The sequence below is a fragment of the Oncorhynchus gorbuscha genome, linkage group LG01 (assembly GCF_021184085.1).
Source record: "Oncorhynchus gorbuscha isolate QuinsamMale2020 ecotype Even-year linkage group LG01, OgorEven_v1.0, whole genome shotgun sequence".
Lineage (NCBI taxonomy): Eukaryota > Metazoa > Chordata > Actinopteri > Salmoniformes > Salmonidae > Oncorhynchus > Oncorhynchus gorbuscha.
This window is the reverse complement of record NC_060173.1, coordinates 89,661,789-89,681,376: the sequence shown is the minus strand read 5'-3', so window position 1 is coordinate 89,681,376 and position 19,588 is coordinate 89,661,789. Positions and strand designations below refer to the sequence as shown.

General features: G+C 44.6%; 1 protein-coding gene across 1 annotated transcript in view; it reads right to left on the bottom strand.

Moving 5' to 3' along the window:
• Positions 1 to 19,588, bottom strand: part of LOC124045179 (collagen alpha-1(IV) chain-like) — a 58,596-nt gene that overhangs the window by 8,223 nt on the left and 30,785 nt on the right. Inside the window, exons 3-32 of the mRNA XM_046364434.1 lie at positions 17,278 to 17,367; positions 17,086 to 17,130; positions 16,820 to 16,864; positions 16,635 to 16,697; positions 16,432 to 16,485; positions 16,194 to 16,220; positions 16,001 to 16,075; positions 14,435 to 14,497; positions 14,242 to 14,277; positions 14,061 to 14,099; positions 13,728 to 13,823; positions 13,468 to 13,503; positions 13,289 to 13,348; positions 13,158 to 13,193; positions 12,942 to 12,986; positions 12,780 to 12,812; positions 10,967 to 11,027; positions 10,804 to 10,839; positions 10,518 to 10,664; positions 10,253 to 10,339; positions 10,029 to 10,112; positions 9,722 to 9,792; positions 9,124 to 9,315; positions 8,837 to 9,005; positions 8,309 to 8,401; positions 7,999 to 8,201; positions 7,482 to 7,914; positions 7,171 to 7,260; positions 6,916 to 7,068; positions 6,690 to 6,788 (exon numbers count right to left, since the gene is read on the bottom strand). Of these exons, the coding sequence (XP_046220390.1) occupies positions 6,690 to 6,788; positions 6,916 to 7,068; positions 7,171 to 7,260; positions 7,482 to 7,914; positions 7,999 to 8,201; positions 8,309 to 8,401; positions 8,837 to 9,005; positions 9,124 to 9,315; positions 9,722 to 9,792; positions 10,029 to 10,112; positions 10,253 to 10,339; positions 10,518 to 10,664; positions 10,804 to 10,839; positions 10,967 to 11,027; positions 12,780 to 12,812; positions 12,942 to 12,986; positions 13,158 to 13,193; positions 13,289 to 13,348; positions 13,468 to 13,503; positions 13,728 to 13,823; positions 14,061 to 14,099; positions 14,242 to 14,277; positions 14,435 to 14,497; positions 16,001 to 16,075; positions 16,194 to 16,220; positions 16,432 to 16,485; positions 16,635 to 16,697; positions 16,820 to 16,864; positions 17,086 to 17,130; positions 17,278 to 17,367 (2,761 nt within the window). The remainder of the gene's footprint in view (positions 1 to 6,689; positions 6,789 to 6,915; positions 7,069 to 7,170; positions 7,261 to 7,481; positions 7,915 to 7,998; positions 8,202 to 8,308; positions 8,402 to 8,836; positions 9,006 to 9,123; positions 9,316 to 9,721; positions 9,793 to 10,028; positions 10,113 to 10,252; positions 10,340 to 10,517; positions 10,665 to 10,803; positions 10,840 to 10,966; positions 11,028 to 12,779; positions 12,813 to 12,941; positions 12,987 to 13,157; positions 13,194 to 13,288; positions 13,349 to 13,467; positions 13,504 to 13,727; positions 13,824 to 14,060; positions 14,100 to 14,241; positions 14,278 to 14,434; positions 14,498 to 16,000; positions 16,076 to 16,193; positions 16,221 to 16,431; positions 16,486 to 16,634; positions 16,698 to 16,819; positions 16,865 to 17,085; positions 17,131 to 17,277; positions 17,368 to 19,588) is intronic.

Here is a 19,588-nt window from a genome sequence, read left to right as displayed (position 1 = left end):
GATGGGTATTTCTGTATCTGATTTGAGTGGTCTGGGTATGTCTGTATCTGATTTGAGTCGTCTGGGTATGTCTGTATCTGATTATGAGTCGTCTGGGTATGTCTGTATCTGATTTGAGTGGGTCTTGGGTATTTCTGTATCTGATTTGAGTGGGTCTTGGGTATTTCTGTATCTGATTTGAGTGGTCTTGGTTATTTCTGTATCTGATTTGAGTGGTCTTGGTTATTTCTGAATCTGATTTGAGTGGGTGATGGGTATTTCTGTATATGATATGAGTGGTCTGGGTATGTCTGTATCTGATTTGAGTCGTCTGGGTATGTCTGTATCTGATTTGAGTCGTCTGGGTATGTCTGTATCTGATTTGAGTCGTCTGGGTATTTCTGTATCTGATTTCTGTATCTGATTTGAGTCATCTGGGTATGTCTGTATCTGATTTGAGTCGTCTGGGTATTTCTGTATCTGATTTGAGTCGTCTGGGTATGTCTGTATCTGATTTGAGTGGTGTGGGTATGTCTGTATCTGATTTGAGTCGTCGGGGTATTTCTGTATCTGATTTGAGTCGTCTGGGTATGTCTGTATCTGATTTGAGTCGTCTGGGTATTTCTGTATCTGATTTGAGTCATCTGGGTATGTCTGTATCTGATTTGGGGATTTTCTCCCATTCTTCCTTCCTGAATCTCAAGCTCTGTTAAGTTTGCTGCTCATCGCCCCTCCCCAGCGAACTTCAAGTCTTTCCTCAGATTTACAATGGGATTTAAGTATCGGCTTGGGCAGGGTCTCTCAAGGACTTTCACATTCTTGTTCTGAAGGCATTCCAGCATTGTTTTGGCTGTATGCTTGGGGTCATTGCCCTGTTGGAACATAAATCTTCCCAGTCTAAGGTTATTGGCACAACAAAGCAGGTTCTCATCAACTATTTACCTGCATATGGCTCCATTCATTGTTCCCTCTATCCTTAACAGTCTCCCATTCCCTGCCACTGAAAGGTATGCACATAGCATGATGCTGTCACCACCATGCTTCACAATAGGGATGGTGTTTTTTTCCACCTTTATTTAACCAGGTAGGCTAGTTGAGAACAAGTTCTCATTTACAACTGCGACCTGGCCAAGATAAAGCAAAGCAGTTTGACACATACAACAACACAGAGTTACACATGGAATAAACAAACATACAGTCGATAATACAGTAGAAAAGGTCTATATACAGTGTGTGCAAATGAGGTAGGACGAGGGAAGTAAGGTAATAAATAGGCCATGGTGGCAAAGTAATTACAATATAGCAATTAAACACTGGAATGGTAGATGTGCAGAAGATGAACGTGCAAGATGAGATACTGAGGTGCAAAGGAGCAAGATAAATAAATAAATACAGTATGGTGATGAGGTAGTTGAATGGGCAATTTACAGATGGGCTATGTACAGGTGCAGTGATCTGTGAGCTGCTCTGACAGCTGGTGCTTAAAGCTAGTGAGGGAAATGAGTCTCCAGCTTCAGATATATTTGCAGTTCGTTCCATTCATTGGCAGCAGAGACCTGGAAGAAAAGGCGGCCAAAGGAAGAATTGACATTGGTGGTGACAGAAAGATATACCTGCTGGAGCGCGTGCTACGGGTGGGTGCTGCTATGGGGACCAGTGACCTGAGATAAGGCGGGGCTTTACCTAGCAGAGACTTGTAGATGACCTGGAGCCAGTGGGTTTGGCGACGAGTATGAAGTGGGTGCCAGCCAACGAAAGCATTCAGGTCGCAGTGGTGGTTAGTATATGGGGCTTTGGTGACAAAACGGATAGCACTGTGAAAGACTGCAGCCAATTTGTTGAGTAGAGTGTTGGAGGCTATTTTGTAAATTACATCGCCAAAGTCGATGATCGGTAGGATGGTCAGTTTAACGAGGGTATGTTTGGCAGCATGAGTGAAGGATGCTTTGTTGCGAAATAAGTGGCCGATTCTAGATTTTTATTTGGGATTGGAGATGCTTAATGTGAGTCTGGAAGGAGAGCTTACAGTCTAACCAGACACCTAGGTATTTGTAGTTGTCCACATATTCTAAGTCAGAACCGTCCAGAGTAGTGATGCTGGACAGGCGGGCAGGTGCAGGCAGTGATCGGTTGAAGAGCATGCATTAGGTTAGTAACACAGTGTCCAAAGAAGGGCCAGAGGTATACAGAATGTTGTCGTCTGCATAGAGGTGGATCAGAGAATCACCAGCAGCAAGAGAGACATCATTGATGTATACAGAAAAGAGAGTCGGCCCCGAGAATTTAACCCTGTGGCACCCCCATAGAGACTGCCAGAGGTCCGGACAACAGGCGCTCCGATTTGACACACTGAATTCTATCAGAGAAGTAGTTGGTGAACCAGGCGAGGCAATAATTTGAGAAACCAAAGCTGTTGAGTCTGCCGATAAGAATGTGGTGATTGACAGAGTCGAAAGTCTTGGCCTAGTCGATGAATACGGCTGCACAGTAATTTATCGATGGCGGTTATGATATCGTTTAGGACCTTGAGCATGGCTGAATTGCACCCATGACCAGCTCTGAAACCAGGTTGCATAGCGGAGAAGGTACGGTGGTATTCGAAATGGTCGGTAATCTGTTTGTTAACTTGGCTTTCGAAGACCTTAGAAAGGCAGGCTAGGATCGATATAGGTCTGTATCAGTTTGGTTCTGGAGTGTCTCCCCCTTTGAAGAGGGGGATGACAACGGCAGCTTTCCAGTCTTTGGGGATCTCAGATGATACGAAAGAGAGGTAATAGGCTAGTAATAGTAATAGGGGTTGCAAGAAATTAAGCAGATAATTTTAGAAAGAGAAGGTCCAGATTGTCTGGCCCAGCTGCTTTGTAGGGGTCCAGATTTTGCAGCTCTTTCAGAACATCAGCTATCTGGATTTGGGTGAAGGAGAAATGGGGGAGGCTTGGGCGAGTTGCTATGGGGGGGTGCAGGGCTGTTGACCGGGGTTGGGGTAGCCAGGTGGAAAGCATGGCCAGCCGTAGAAAAATGCTTCTTGCAATTCTCAATTATAGTGGATTTATCGGTGGTGACAGTGTTTCCTAGCCTCAGTGCAGCTTTCCTAACTGCCTGTGTATATTGGTTCCTAACTTCCTTGAAAAGTTGCATATCACGGGGGCTATTCGATGCTAATGCAGAACGCCACAGGATGTTTTTGTGCTGGTCAAGGGCAGTCAGGTCTGGAGAGAACCAAAGGCTATATCTGTTCCTGGTTCAATTTTTTTCAAATGGACATGCCATGGTGAGGAAGGCACTTTTAAAGAATAACCAGGCATCCTCTACTGGCGGGATGAGAAAGGCCTGCTCGCTGATGTGTTTTAGGGAGCGTTTGACAGTGATGAGGGGTGGTTGTTTGACCGCAGACCCATTATGGATGCAGGCAATGAGGCAGTGATCGCTGAGACCATGATTGAAAACAGCAGAGGTGTATTCGGAGGGAAAGTTGGTCAGGATGATATCTATGAGGGTGCCTGTGTTTACGGATTTGGGGGGTTGTACCTGGTGGGTTCATTGACAATTTGTGTGAGATTGAGGGCCTCTAGCTTAGATTGTAGGATGGCCCAGTTTAGGTCACCTAGCAGCACGAGCTCTGAAGATAGATTGGGGGCAATCAAGTCACATATGGTGTCGAGGGCACAGCTGGGGGCAGAGGGTGGTCTATATCAAGCGGCAACAGTGAGAGACTTGTTTCTGGAAAGGTGGATTTTTTAAAGTAGAAGTTCAAATTGTTTGGGTACAGACCTGGATAGCCTGCAGAGTTCTGTCTTACTAGCTCTGCAGTAGATTGCAACACCGCCCCCTTTGGCAGTTCGATCTTGTCAGAAAATGTTATAGTTAGGGATGAACATTTCTGGGGTTTTGGTGGTCTTCCTAAGCCAGGATTCAGATACGGCTAGGACATCCGGGTTGGCAGTGTGCTAAAGCAGTGAATAAAACAAACTTAGGGAGGAGGCTTCTAATGTTAACATGCATGAAACCAAGGCTTTTAAAGTTACAGAAGTCAACAAATGAGACCATCTGGGGAATAGGAGTGGAGCTAGGCACTGCAGGGCCTGGGTTAACCTCTACATCACCAGAGGAACAGAGGAGGAGTAGGATAAGGGTACGGCTAAAGGCTATACGAACTGGTCGTCTAGTACGTTTGGAACAGAGAGTAAAAGGAGTCAAGGAGTTATAGAATAGATTCAAGGCATAATGTACAGACAAATGTATGATAGGAAGAGAGTGCATTGGAGGTAAACCTAGGCATTGAATAATGATGAGAGAAATATTGTCTCTAGAGACGTTTAAACAAGGTAATGTCACCGCATATGTGGGAGGTGGAACTAAATAGTTGGTTAAGGCATATTGAGCAGGGCTAGAGCCTCTAGGACAGCAATGGACAAGGCATATTGACATTAGGGAGAGGCATGTGTAGCCGAGTGATCATAGTGGTCCAGTGAGTGGCTGAGCTGGCTGGAGACACGGCGATTCAGACAGCTAGCAGGCCGGGGCTAGCATGCCGGGGCTAACATGCCGGGGCTAGCATGCCGGGGCTAGCAGGCCGGGGCTAGCAAGCTAGCAGAAGGGCCTTAGAGGGATGTTGCGACGGAGGAAAGTCTGTTTTAGCCTCCTCGTGCGTGTGTTAGACTGGTGATGAGTTGTGCCTGGTTATCTCCAGATATAATGCTTTGCATTCAGACCAAATATTTCAATTTGGGTCTCATCAGACCACATTATCTTTTGACTCTTTCTGAGTCTTTCACATGCCTTTTTGCAAACTCCAGGCGCGCTGTCATGCCTTTTTTCTCAGGAGTGTCTTCCATCTGACCACTCTCCCATAAAGCCCAGATTGGTGAAGTGCTGTAGAGACTAGAGGTAGACCGATTAATCGGAATGGCCGATTTCAATTAACAATCGGAAATCGTTTTTTTTGGGACACCGATTTGTTTTTTTTGTTTACAGCTTTATTTAATCTTTATTTAACTAGGCAAGTCAGTTAAGAACACATTCTTATTTTCAATGACGGCCTAGGAACAGTGGGTTAACTGCCTCGTTCAGGGGCAGAACGACAGATTTCCATCTTGTCAGGTCGGGGGATCCAATCTTGCATCCTTACAGTTAACTAGTCCAACACAATAACCACCTGCCTCTCGTGGAGACTGACTGCCAGTTACGCAAATGCAGTAAGCCAAGGGAAGTTGCTAGCTAGCATTAAAATCAATCATAATCACTAGTTAACTACACATGGTTGATGATATTACTAGATATTATCTAGCGTGTCATACGACTGAGCATACGACTGAGCATACAAGTATAATATGACTGAGCATACAAGTATCTAAGTATCTGACTGAGCGGTGGTAGGCAGAAGCAGGCGCGTAAACATTCATTCAAACACTTTCGTGTTTTGCCAGCAGCTCTTCGTTGTGTGTCAAGCATTGCGCTTTTTATGACTTCAAGCCTATCAACTCCCGAGATGAGGCTTGTGTAATCGATGTGAAATGGCTAGCTAGTTAGCGCGCGCTAATAGCATTTCAAACGTCACTCGCTCGCTCTGAACCTTGGAGTGGTTGTTTCCCTTGCTCTACATGGGTAACGCTGCTTCGATGGTGGCTGTTGTCGTTGTGTTGCTGGTTCGAGCCCAGGGAGGAGCAACCTAAAACTTCTTACCTGGGAATATTGAAGACTCATGTTAAAAGGAATCACCAGCTTTCATATGTTCTCATGTTCTGAGCAAGGAACTTAAACGTTAGCTTTCTTACATGGCAAATATTGCACTTTTACTTTCTTCTCCAACACTTTGTTTTTGCATTATTTAAACCAAATTGAACATGTTTCATTATTTATTTGAGGCTAAATTGATTTTATTGATGTATTATATTAAGTTAAAAGTGTTCATTCAGTATTGTTGTAATTGTCATTATTACAAATAAATAAATAAAAATTGGCCGATTAATCGGTATCGGCTTTTTTGGGCCGGTATCGGCGTTGAAAAATCATAATCTGTCGACCTCTAGTAGAGACTGCTCTAGGCAGAGTCTGGGTGGTTCCATATTTTTTCCATGGACACCACTGTGCTCTTGGAAATGTTAAACACTAAATCACACATCTATCTTGCAGCTATACTGACAGTTTATTGGACTTGGTATAGTTTCTGCTCTGACATGCACTGTCAACTGTGGGACCTTATATAGACAGGTGTGTTTCTTTCTAAATCCTGTCCAAACATTTTAATTCGCCCCAGGTGGAATCAAGTAAGTCGCTCTGGATAAGAGCATCTGCTAAATGACTTAAATGTCAAATGTAAATGTAGCGACATCTCAAGGATGATCAAAGGAAATTTGATGCACCTGAGCTCAATTTTGTCATAGCAAAGGGGTGTGAAAACTTATGTACATGAGATATTTCTGTATTTCATTTATAATATATTTGCTAAAATGTAAAAAAACTAGTTTTCACTTTGTCATTATGGGATATTGTGTGTAGATGGGTAAGAAAAAAATATATTTAATCCATTTTAAATTTGGGCTGTAACACAACAAAATGTGGAATAAATCAAGGGTCATGAATTCTTTCAGAAGGCAGTGTATACTGTATATTGTGCAAGACAAATACATACTTTCAGACTAGGTAGTATACAATTTTGGACCATTCCTGATAAACCGAGGGGTGGTGCGAAGCCTACGCAGGTGACTTACCTGGCTGACCAGGTGTACCGGGCTCTCCATCCTTTCCTGGCATACCAGGTACTCCAGGCTGTCCTGGATAACCCTTCTCTCCCGTGTATCCAGGGTCACCTAATGAGAAAAAGTGGGATTTAGCACAACTAAATTATTCACAGTGACGGTTTGAAAATACCATTTGAACTAATCATCTGACACAGACATACAGCGCAGTAGGATGGGCCATGTTCATGTTCTATACCTGGATCCCCAAGGTCTCCTTTCTCGCCCTTCATGTGCTCCATGTCAACATCAGTCATGTTGCCAGCAGGGCCCTGGAGACCTGGCTCTCCCCTCTCTCCTTTGGGTCCATTTTCACCGAACTCCCCCCTTGGCCCAGAGATACCAGGGTCACCTGAGAGAAAGAAATGAGTTGTGAGAGATGTAATAGTATAGTGGTGTAAAACACACTGATGGGTATTCTAGAAGTGCAGAGGCTGTAGTTCTACTGTCTCACCTCTCAGTCCTGGACTTCCAGGGTTCCCAGAAGGACCCTGATATCCTGGTGTTCCAGGTGTTCCCATGACTCCCATCTCTCCCTTGGGGCCTGGGAAACACACACATCAACAAATACATGAAAATGGAATGGAAAAAGATCTGAGTATTGAAGGTCAGAGCTTACAAAGTGTTGAAGGTCAAAGCTTCTCAATTTCACCAAATGCTCTTTCAATTCAACAGTAATCAACAAAGACTTGTCCAGTCAACAAGTGTCAATGTCCTTCAGTTACATCAGACCTCCTACACTGTTCTGAGGCATGTCAGTCTCACCTTCCCCCCCAGGGAATCCATCTCTGCCAGCGGGGCCTGGTCGTCCTGGAAACCCTTTGGAACCAGAAAGTCCAGGTAATCCTGAGTCTCCCTTATCTCCCTGAGGGCCGGGCATGTCCAGACCAGGAGAGCCAGGCAAACCCTTATCACCCTTCACACCATCATGACCGAAGAGGCCTGACTCTCCAGGGGGTCCCATGGGTCCAGGGGCACCAGGTTCTCCTGCTCCAGGGGGTCCAGGGGGCCCTGTGCCACCATGCTGACCAGGGGGGCCGTGGTCACCTTTGATGCCCTGAGCTCCAGGTGGTCCTGTGTGTCCCTCTTGTCCGGGAATACCAGGTAGACCAAGGTTGCCTTTCTCTCCAGGGAAACCTGTCACTCCGGCAGGACCCTGAGCACCTTTAGGTCCAGGTAGACCCCTACCTGGCTCACCCTAGAGAGGACAGTAGAAGATTGGTTGGTTGTGGAGTTTGAAACAACAGGAAGTGAAGCAAAGACACACATATAAAACACCCACCTTTGGACCAGGTGTGCCTGATATTCCAGAGAAACCATCCTGTCCAGGTCTTCCAGGCTCTCCTGGCAACCCAGTGGCTCCTGGAGCTCCAGAATATCCTTTGGGTCCAGGTGGTCCTGAGAATCCCATGCCAGGTGCACCTGTGTCACCTTTCTGTCCTGGGAATCCTGGAATTCCTGGGTCTCCATGAGGTCCTCGGTCACCTGGGTAGGGATGGAGAAGATGTTCATGATGAGCTGTACAGGGCCATGCAGGACCATAGCCTACCACAAGCTATACCAATACATATAAACACAAAGCTGATCCTCACCTTGTAGTCCACGTATGCCAGATTCTCCTCGAGGTCCAGGGGTGCCCTGGGGTCCAGGTGAACTCACACCTTTTCCTGGTTCACCTTTCACTCCTGACACGTAGGGAGAGAGTAGATACACATGGTCATAGGCTCCTTATACCTGAATGTATGTATGTATGTATGTATGTATGTATGTATGTATGTATGTATGTATGTATGTATGTATGTATGTATGTATGTATGTATGTATGTATGTATGTATGTATGTATGTCTGTCTGTCTGTCTGTCTGTCTGTCTGTCTGTCTGTCTGTCTGTCTGTTTGTCTGTTTGTCTGTCTGTCTGTCTGTCTGTCTGTCTGTCTGCATGTATGCATGTATGTATGTATGTATGTATGTATGTATGTATGTATGTATGTATGTATGTATGTATGTATGTATGTATGTATGTATGTATGTATGTATGTATGTATGTATGTCTGTATGTCTGTATGTATGTATGTATGTATGAAGCTGCATCTATAGCTTCATCTGCAGCTGCACACCCACCTGGTTGTCCAGGGATTCCAGGTCGGCCTCCTTGGCCAGATGTACCCTTCTCTCCAGGCTCCCCCTGTCGGCCAAACCCTGGTACACCAGGAGGACCCCTCTCTCCTGGGGGTCCAGTGATCCCAGGTTCCCCATCCAGACCACGGTCCCCCTTGATGCCATCTTGGGCCTGTAGGCAGAGATCAGAGATAGAGAGGGATGAGTGACTACATCACTGCATGAGCGTAGATGCTGCAAGCTTTAAAGTGATGGCTGAAACACACGCACGCATGTGTGCACACACTTACAGGTTCTCCTTTGGGTCCGGGCAGGCCTGGTAGTCCAGCTTTCCCTGGCAGTCCATCCACGCCTGGCAGTCCTCGTGTGCCCACGAAGCCAGACCCTCCTTTGTCACCCTTCAGCCCTGAAGCCACGTAGATATCGCCAGGCTCACCATGGGCTCCTGGAGCCCCGATCAACCCAGGAGTACCGTAATTACCCTGAGGAGAGGAGACAGCAGGATCAATCAACAATTTATTTTATTAGAAAACTACTAGACAAACATACATAGCAATAACGTGTCAATATTGCACTATAAATTGTGCCTTCCTGTGTTATACTTATGCTACAAAGTGTAGTCTATTCTACTCAGCCATTTACTTTATGTTCATATTCTTGTCTTTTATTATTTCTAATTGCTGTTGCATTGTCGAGAAGGTACCTGGAAGTCAGCATTTCATTTTACATACGACTAATAAAACTTGAAATGTGAACGTCCTCTGACTACTTGTTACACACAAATAAGGATCTTGATCTTCATGGAGCTATAGTGACGCAACATTTCCACCGTAATGGTCTTCATCATGTTCTATTAGAGGAATGAGTAATGTGATGAAGATAACTCACGGGGCTTCCATCAGGCCCAGTAGGTCCAGGCAGGCCCGTGTCTCCTTTAGTGCCTGCTGCTCCAGGATATCCTACAGGAGACGAACCACACCTCTCAATCAAACACATCAACGCCATCTCATAGGAAAGAGTGTGGAGGCGGATTAATATAGGCCCTAGGGTCAGGATCTTAACCTGAGATACGGGCTGAAGATGTGGAACTCAATCTTAGCGCCAATCTCTTGTTGAAATCAATGGCACCAAAAGGTTTCAATGCTGTACATGTAATCTCAATTTATGATTCATTCAATAGTGTGGGTCACCTCACCTTGCAGTCCTTTAGGCCCCTGTGGACCAGGGAGTCCAGGGGGCCCGAAGGCTTCACACTGCACACACGTGTCTCCCTGATCACCTGAAGGTACAACGCAATACAAGTTTACAGTATAGAAATAACAGGTAGGTGACGGCGTGGGATGAGATGACTCGCTAACAAAGTCAACTTCTCAACTGCACTATATGAAATGAACAAGTCTCACCATCTCCTCTCCTTACCTTTCTGTCCCAACTCCCCCTGTAGTCCTGGTGGGCCGGGGGGTCCGGGTGGTCCCTTCTCAAGGGCTGGATCACATGGCTCATCACCTATACAGAAAGCACAACACACACACACACACATACACATACAGAGAGAGGTGGTAAAAGTGAGAGACATCTCAGGTAACACTGAGGCACTTAAAAGACTCCGGCACTATATGTATAAATCAGCTACATGACTCCAGAATGACAAAGGTCACACTATGCATGTTTAAAATGTACCTACCAGGAGGTCCGGGAGGACCAGGGGGTCCGACGGATCCATCTTGTCCAGGCTTTCCTGTGAGAGAGTCCCCATCTGCACCCCTGTCTCCCTTCTGACCAATCTCTCCTGGTATGCCCTTCTCTCCGGGAGGTCCTTCAATAAGACTGCCTAAGATACACCACAGAGGAGGCACACAGTGAGGTTTGAGGATGTCAACTAACACACTACATGACAGAGAGGATGTAAAATATGACCAAGTTTCAAAGAATGCACTGATCACTTGATGGGTGTGTTTTTGTTCTCTTACCTGGTGGACCAAGGTCTCCTTGAAGACCAGGGAAACCTTTTAGACAGAGGAAAAATTGACAGTTGGTGGTACATAGAACCTTAGTGTGCATTCTCCTATGGATGCTGGTGTGATAACATAAACAGTGGAGATTTATAAAAGGTGGTGGTGGGGTGCACTGTACCTCTTTCTCCTTGTAAGCCCGGGAGACCAGGGGGGCCGGGAGAGCCAGGAGCACTATCAACCTTAAAATCACAGAAAACAAAAATGTATACAAATATAAAATGTCCATCACCCTGCATACCAGACTCATATATCACTACACTATTTAAGAATAATGCTGATGCTCAGCACTCTGTTGGTCTCAATTCACTTTCAAAGATTGTATGGTGACATCTGGTGGTAAAAAAAGAGAATTGCACCTAAATGTACCAAAGTTAGATAGAGGTGCTGAGACCGTTAAGCTGTTTACAGAGAAAGCGAACAGAGCAGAGCTTCCTAAACTAGGGGTTGCCTGATATGAAAATGGAAATTATTCAAATCTAAAAGTTAAAATTCAATGAGACAGCACCCTTATATTGTGGGAAAGTGCCGCACTTGACCATTGCCCTTGAATATAATAATACAATATAATAATATTACCACGGTGAATGGCTAAGCTTGCAATGCTATGAAACCACACACTATTGAATATATTTTGATATTACCGGCTGCTATTGATATGGTGAAAACAATGTGTGGGGGGTGTAGAGGAACAGAAACTCACATCAATACATTTGTAAGATAACACTGTGAAACTAAAAATTGATGCTAGCAATCAAGAGGAAACTGACTGAATGACTCAAACTCCCCACCATATGCTCTCCAAATGGACGTTAGCTGTGTGGGCCGAGACGCAGAGTGCTATAGTGACGAAAAACTGATTTCATGGGATAGAGTGGTGAGCTTTTGCAAAGATGGAGCTCCATCTATCACGGGACGGCGGGCAGGCCTCTTCACTCTAGTTATGTTCTCAACTGGCCTACCTTGAAGGTCATAAGGGTGAAATTTACAAAAATGAATGGGTCTCCCTCTACCATATGGATGCATTGTATGATACACCCACTATATGGAGATATGGGATCAGAGAATGACAATGTTCTATTTCATATTGAGTCTTGATGGTTATCGAGGGAGTGTTGGAAAGATTTTTCAAATTGAGAGAGGAACTGTAGTCATTCGCAATGGATGTGAAAAAATTGACTTTCTGTGTAATGACAATAAAATGTGTATCTTTGCCTATGCAACGACATACAGTATTTGGGATACTGAACGAACTGAATGCAAGCATGCAGGGGAAATACAACAACAGTCTACAGGTGAGTGACAGAATCAGCTAAATCCGTTTGACGGTGATCCTGGCTCAGTTGACATGCCGGTAAGTAAAATCGAACAGCTGATCTAGCTGTCATGTGACCGAATGCTGCAGGCAATAGATTCACGGGTCACCATTGAGGAGTTTTGGTTCCTGACTCAAAGGGAATACGATGCCGTTTCCCTCCGAGCATTACAACTCATGGTACACTGATTCAGTGCTCTCGTCTGCATTAAAAACAAATAGCAATCCAGGTTGGATGTGACAGGAGAGATGAGGTGCGACCACGTCCCCTGACCTTGAGAAGCTCAGATGCGACATGCACATGCATACTCATCTCATTAGTGGTGGTGAGATCATTTATTTTATGTCAGACTTATATGCAATTGACTGTCATAGCCCCACCTTCAAAGTATATGATGGTGAGTTAAGAAGACAATCAGTTCCTCAGATCAGAAATACTGTTAGAATGTTTTACAATCGACTGTCATAGCCCTAATTTAAAAAATTAAACATGGGCTGTTAATTACATCATTTGTTTTCACATGGGTGAGATCATGATCATTTTCAGATATCAAAATGGGGTCGTGGGCCAAACATGTTTGGGAACCACTGGTATACAGTATGCAGAGACAGTACTTACATATGCTGGAGGTCCTTTCTCTCCTTTTTCACCCTAGAACACAGAGAAATGTCCGTTTTATTAGCCTCAGAACTGAAAGGTAAATCAGAGATAATTTCTGATAAGCATATGACAGGTTTGTACAGGTTTTGACAGGTACAGTATAAATGGTTGCGTAGTTACCGGTGTTCCATGGTATCCAGGGCCGCCAGGAAAGCCTCTCTCTCCCTGTATGACAACAGGCACATCACAATGATCAGGACAAAGACATCAAACAACTGAACTACTGAGACAAAACCCCAAGAGAGAGCGAGAGAAGGACAGTGACAGACATAATGAGAGAGAGAAATACAAGAGGGTGGTGTGAGAGACTAGGTGTATACGTGTATGACTCTATACCTTAAATCCATTGTCGCCATCTTTGCCAGGTTTTCCCTGAAATCCAAGACACAGAAACTCAGTTTTTCCATGAAAGCAAATTATGTGGTTTTTCTTCAATAAAATATTGAAATGTGATCATCTTCACTCACCCTTGGTCCTGGTGGGCCTTGTTCACCCTTGACCCCGTTTAGATGGGGAATGCAAGAACCCTGCAGACAAAAATGGAAATTACATCAATGTTACTCATAATGGCCATCAAAATATTTACTTCATGTACTGTAATGTCATTTCATGTAAGAACAAGTTGAAAAATACTAAAAACACTCACTTTGTCTCCTCTGTCTCCTGTCTCGCCTCTCTGACCCTGAAGGACAGATACAAACACCTTTAGTAAGGAGGCAGACCTACTTTCCCTGCATCCATTCATCAAACCATTCATCCATCCATCCATTGATACCCATAGATGTGTTAACAGAATGAGATGGAGGACATTCGTCAGTGACCAATGCTCCATGAAGGATTCAAGGGCTTAGGTCAAAGTAAGTCATCATCGTCCATTATTATAATTTATTATAAAGAGCTGGGTACCGGTGGTCCAGGGAGGAAATGAGTAACGGTATTTCCTCCTGCTTCCTGTGACGGGAGTCCAGGGGGGCCAGGGGGACCACGGAGCCCTTGTGCACCCTATCAGGAGAGGGAAATACCAAGGGTACGGATCAGAAACGGCAACAAAGAAAACTATATAGAGTGGAAAGGCAGAGGGTTTTGTCCTGGAAGAAGAGGTGAAGGGAGATAGGGACCAAATCTGTTCCTCAATGGTGAAGGAAGGATTTTAGAACTGTTTACAACTGATTTATTATGGCTAAATAATTGCTTATTAACTCTTTATAAAGATGTTGTGAACATGAACGTGTGTTTCACCTTGTCTCCCTTCTCACTCTGGAATGACAGCCGGTCACCCTGGAGAGAAGGCCAACGTCATTACTGAGACAACTTATTGAACATCACAAATGAGAGCATTCTGATTGGATGAACAACAATATAGAGTACAATAGGTGGAAACTTTGTCCTATTATTAGAAGATAATTGACAACAAGCCTACCTTTTCTCCTGGGGGGCCAGGTATGCCAGGGAAACCCTAAAGGGAAAGAGGAATATAGTCCGTGTTCTAAAGACAATATGATCCTAAATGTTAACATTCTTCACAAAAGTAGTGAGAATAAGGTATCATAGAATTGGGTATCATTTAAGTCTAAGTGATCCTGTGTTGGCCCAGTGTTAGAGTGGTCGCTCACTCTGGGTCCGTCTGATCCCTGGTTTCCTGGGGGGCCTTCGGGTCCTGAGGGGCCATTAGGTCCCTGTAGGAAAGAAAGGATGAATATTCTGTATAAGCAAGTTGTTGTCAGGCACATGCGCACACATACAATCACAAGCACGCACACACATACAGTGCCTTCGGGAAGTACTCAGACCCCTTGACTTATTCCACATTTTGTTACGTTACAGCATTATTCTAAAATAGACTAAATAAATACAAATCCTCAGCAATCTACACACAATACCCCATTATGACAAAGCGAAAACAGGTTTTTAGAAATGTTTGCATATTTATTAATTATAAGAGACAGAAATACCTTATTTACATAAGTATTCAGACCCATTGCTATGAGACTTGAAACTGAGCTCAGGTGCATCCTGTTTCCATTGATCATCCTTGCAATGTTTCTGCAACTTGGGGACCTTCAGTAATGCAGAAATGTTTTGGTACCCAAGAACACAAGTTTGGAACCACCAAGACTCTTACTAGAGCCCGCCTCCCAGCTAAACTGAGCAATCGAGGGAGAAGGCGCTTGGTCAGAGAGGTGACCAAGAACCCAATGGTCAGTCTGACAGAGCGCTAGAGTTCCTCTGTGGAGATGGGAGAAACTTCCAGAAGGACAACCATCTCTGCAGAACTCCACCAATCAGGCCTTTATGGTAGAGTGGCCAGACGGAAGACACTCCTCAGTAAAAGGCAAATGCCAGCCAGCTTGGAGTTTGTCAAAAGGCACCTAAAGACTCTCAGACCATGAGAAACAAGATTCTCTGGTCTGATGAAACAAAGATTGAACTCTTTGTCCTGAATGCCAAGCGTCACTTCTAGAGGAATCCTGGCACCATCCCTACGGTGAAGCGCGGCGGTGGCAGCATCATGCTGTGGGGATGTTTTTCAGCGACAGGGACTGGGAGACGATTCAGGATCAAGGCAAAGATGAACAGAGCAAAGTAGAGAGAGATCCTTGATGAAAACCTGCTCCAGAGCGCTCAGGACATCAGACTGGTGCGAAGGTTCGCATTCCAACAGTACAATGAGCCTAATCACACATCCAAGACAACCCAGGAGTGGCTTTGGGACAAGTCTCTGAATGTCCTTGAGTGGCCCAGCCAGAGCCCGGACTTGAACATGATCAAACATCTCTGGAGAGATCTGAATATAGCTGTTCAGCAACACTCCCCATCCAACCCGACAGAGCTTGAGAGGATCTGCAGAGGAAAATGGGAGAAACTCCCCAAATACAGGTGTGCCAAGCTTATAGAGTCATACTCAAGAAGACTTGATGCTGTAATTGATTGCAAAGGTGCTTCAACAAATAACTGAGTAAAGGGTCTGAATACTTATGTAAATGTGATGTTTTAGTTTTAGATTTTTTATAAATTACCAAAAATGTATAAAATCCTGTTTTTGCTTTGTCATTATGGGCTATTGTGTGTGAATTGATAAGGGGAAAAACAATCTAATACATTTTAGATTAAGGCTGTAACTTAACAAAATGTGGAAAAGGTCAAGGGGTCTGAAAACTTTCTGAAGGCACTGTACGTACCGGTAAACCAGGTGTTCCAGGGAATCCTTTATCTCCTTTCAGTGGGATGATTCCTAAAACACCACCTGGGTCTCCCTGAGAGAGACAGACAGACAACAATGTTTTAGTAGATGTCTTATGATGCTTCCATACCTTTTAACACCGAAATGTACATACTTTATTTAGGATGTAAAAGTCCTCAGTTTGAACTTACTTTCATTCCCATTAGCCCAGGGATACCCTGAGGAGTGAGATAGAGTTGTAAATCTCGACCGATTGAATGATAAACACATTTTATTAAGAGCTTATTATAACATCTTTCAGTCTAGTGCCTTTTATTCTGTTAATTGATTTAGGTCTAGTATGAAATACTGGTCTAAGGTGAAGTCTGTGGCAGCGTTGAAGTAAACACTGTGACCATGTTGGTAATGTTGATGGGGCAGAGCTCTTACAGGAGGACCCTGTAGACCAGGGAACCCAGGCTGTCCATCTGTCCCTCGATCTCCCTGGAACACAGACAAGAGACATCAGTTCACACTGAAGACAGGGTTGAGACAGCATGGTTAGGTAGAAGTGCATAAATAACAGGAATTATTAAATCAGTTCCTACACAGGTGTGTAACAGCAGAGAGTTGATACCAAACAAATGACTCACCTTTGTTCCGTTGCACCCTGGGATACCTGACGATCCAGGGGGGCCGTCTTGTCCGGGGATACCCTGTGGGGGAGAGGCAGGACACACAAGGACAGGTAAGACATTTGTGAGGTAGGACACATGGCCTAAACAGTCAAAACTACTTGCATGTGAAGTTATGGTTTACAGGAATTAACAGAACGTACCGGTAGCCCTGGATTTCCTGGGAAGCCTGACAAACCATTAGATCCCTGCAAGACACCACAACACAGTATTTATATTTGAGCCATTTAGCAGATTACTTTGAATACAAGTAATTGCATTCCAATAAGAAGGCAGAATCACATAAATGCAGTAATATGAAGTTATACGCTGTTCAAGGTAGTCCAGGCAAAAGCCAAAATGCTGTAAGAAAGTAAAAACTGGTTTCCAGACAAGGAGAGGTCTGCTCTGATAGCGTTATTGTACTTACACGTGTTCCTTTCATTCCAGGAGTTCCAGACTCGCCATATTCTCCCTGGGAAGAGACAAGTGACATGGATGTGACATTAAGACAACATAGAAGTGACATAACACATAGTAAATCACATTATACTGTCCCAAGTAAGGTCTCCTGGTGGGTTGGGGAAACTCTGAAGGGGTGTGGTCTGGAGCTGACACTCACCTTAGGGCCCATCGGCCCGGCGGGCCCCTCGTTGCCCTGCATGCCCGGGAACCCCATGTTGCCTTGGAGACCAGGAAACCCCCGCTCACCCTACAGGACACACAAAGCAGGTTGAACAGATTCGAATGAAGTTAACCGTATAGATGCTGATCTATGTTTTTCAGAATCATGGTTGAGTTTAGGGTATAAGTAAGGTAAGCTGATCCTAGATCTGTGCCTACAGGCAAGTGGGGTTAAACAAATTATGATTAGAAAAATATATGAAGAGGATTGATGAGACAGCAGCAGCTTGTCAGTAGTGATTGCTTCATGTGTTCCTTCTATCTGCCACTAGATGAAGCTACTGTTCTTTCACGGGGCCATGTAGTCTGCCCTCACCCATTGAACACTGAACAAAAATATAAACGCAACATGTAAAGCGTTGGTCCCATGTTTCATGAGCTGAAATAAAAGATCCCTGAAATGATCCATACACACCAAAAGCTTTTATCATCACACAACGCCACAGATATCTCAAGTTTTGATGGCGCGTGCAATTGGAATGCTGACTGCGGGAATGTCCACCAGAGCTGTTGCTAGATAAATTAAATGTTAATTTCTCTACTATAAGCCGCTTCCAACGTCCTTTTAGATTATTTAGCAGTACGCCCAACCGGCCTTACAACCGCAGACCATGGGTGTATAGCGTCATGCGGGCGAGCAGTTTGCTGATGTCAACGCTGTGAACACAGTGCACCATGGTGGCAGTAGGGTTTATGGTATGGACAGGCATACGCTACGGACACCAAACACAATGGCATTTTATCAACGACAATTTGAATGCAGAGCAATACCGTGACGAGATCCCATTGTCGTGCCATTCGTCCTCTGCCATCACCTTGTGTTTCAGCATGATAATCCACGGCCCCATGTTGCAAGGATATGTACACAATTCCTGGAAGCTGAAAATGTCCCAGTTCTTCCATGGCCTGTATACTCATCAGATTTGCCACCCATTGAGCATGTTAAGGATGCTCTGGATCGACGTGTATGACATTGTGTTCCAGTTCCCGCCAATAACCAGCAACTTCGCACAGCCATTTACGAGGAGTGGGACAACATTACACAGGCTACAATCAACAGCCTGATCAACTCTATGTGAAGGAGATTTGCCTCATGCACGGCACATGTTAGTCACATGAGGTAGTGACTGGTTTCCTGATCCACGCCCCTACCTATTTTTTAAGGTATCTGTGACTAACAGATACATATCTGTATTCACAGTCATATGAAATCCATAGATTAGGGCCTTGTGAATTTATTTTAATTGACTTATTTCCTTATATGAATTGTAACAGTATAATCTTTTAAATTGTTGCATATATATTTTGTTAAAAGTACATGTTCTGCTGCCAAGAGTGAGAGAGAGGGATCTAGAGGAGGTGGGTGAGGAGTGGAAAAGCAGTGTTTTTTTGAGCCCTTTTTTCTGTGTGTGTTTCTGACTGTCTTACTCTCTTGACCTCCTGCCTTTCTCTTTCCATCCCCTTCCCATATCCCTCCATTTCTAAAGCTCACACGGGGTTTGAAGTTGAACATTAAATTCTGGGCCATGAGAACCAGGACACGGGCCAATCGCCAAGGGAAGAGAACTCCGATCGTGGGCGGCAGGAAGTCACATCATCACAGCGAAACTATGCAGGGAGAATTAAAACAGCGGTTGGTTTGCCAGGCTTCAACACCTTTCAACAGACAGACAGACATGAGGTATGACTTCACCAGGCACAGTCTGTCAGACAGTCAGTAAAGGCCTGGGTCCAGAGAACACACAGCTCCTCTGTGGTATGTCTGTGTGGCTACTGTTTCTAAAACAGTGAGTCATCTTCAGAGCTTAAGGCTACACATGCAGGGTAGATAAGACACTGTTGCTAGGCTCTAATGTGAGTCAATACATGCAGTAACAGCTACATAATAGTTTTTTTGAATCCCTGAGAGGGTGGAGATGGAACTGAGTGTGTCATTGTTACTTTGAGATAAGACAGGCAGTGTGCAGACTTTGTCTTCAAGTGTCTTAGAAACTTCTAACCACAATTTTAAACCACTGATTGCTGGATGTACTGTAACAGTGTGATACCCTTTCAAAAGTGAGTGGGAGATTGTTCGGTCCGGTGGGAATGCGGCCTCAACCCAGCTGTGTGTCTGGACATGCTCTAATTCTGCCTGATTCCTGCTCCGTGTCGGCCTTCCGTTTCGCCGTTTTCCACCAAGGACTAGACTGACCTGCCTCGACTCATACTATTCCTAACATAGTAAATGTACAGCTGTGACACACAAA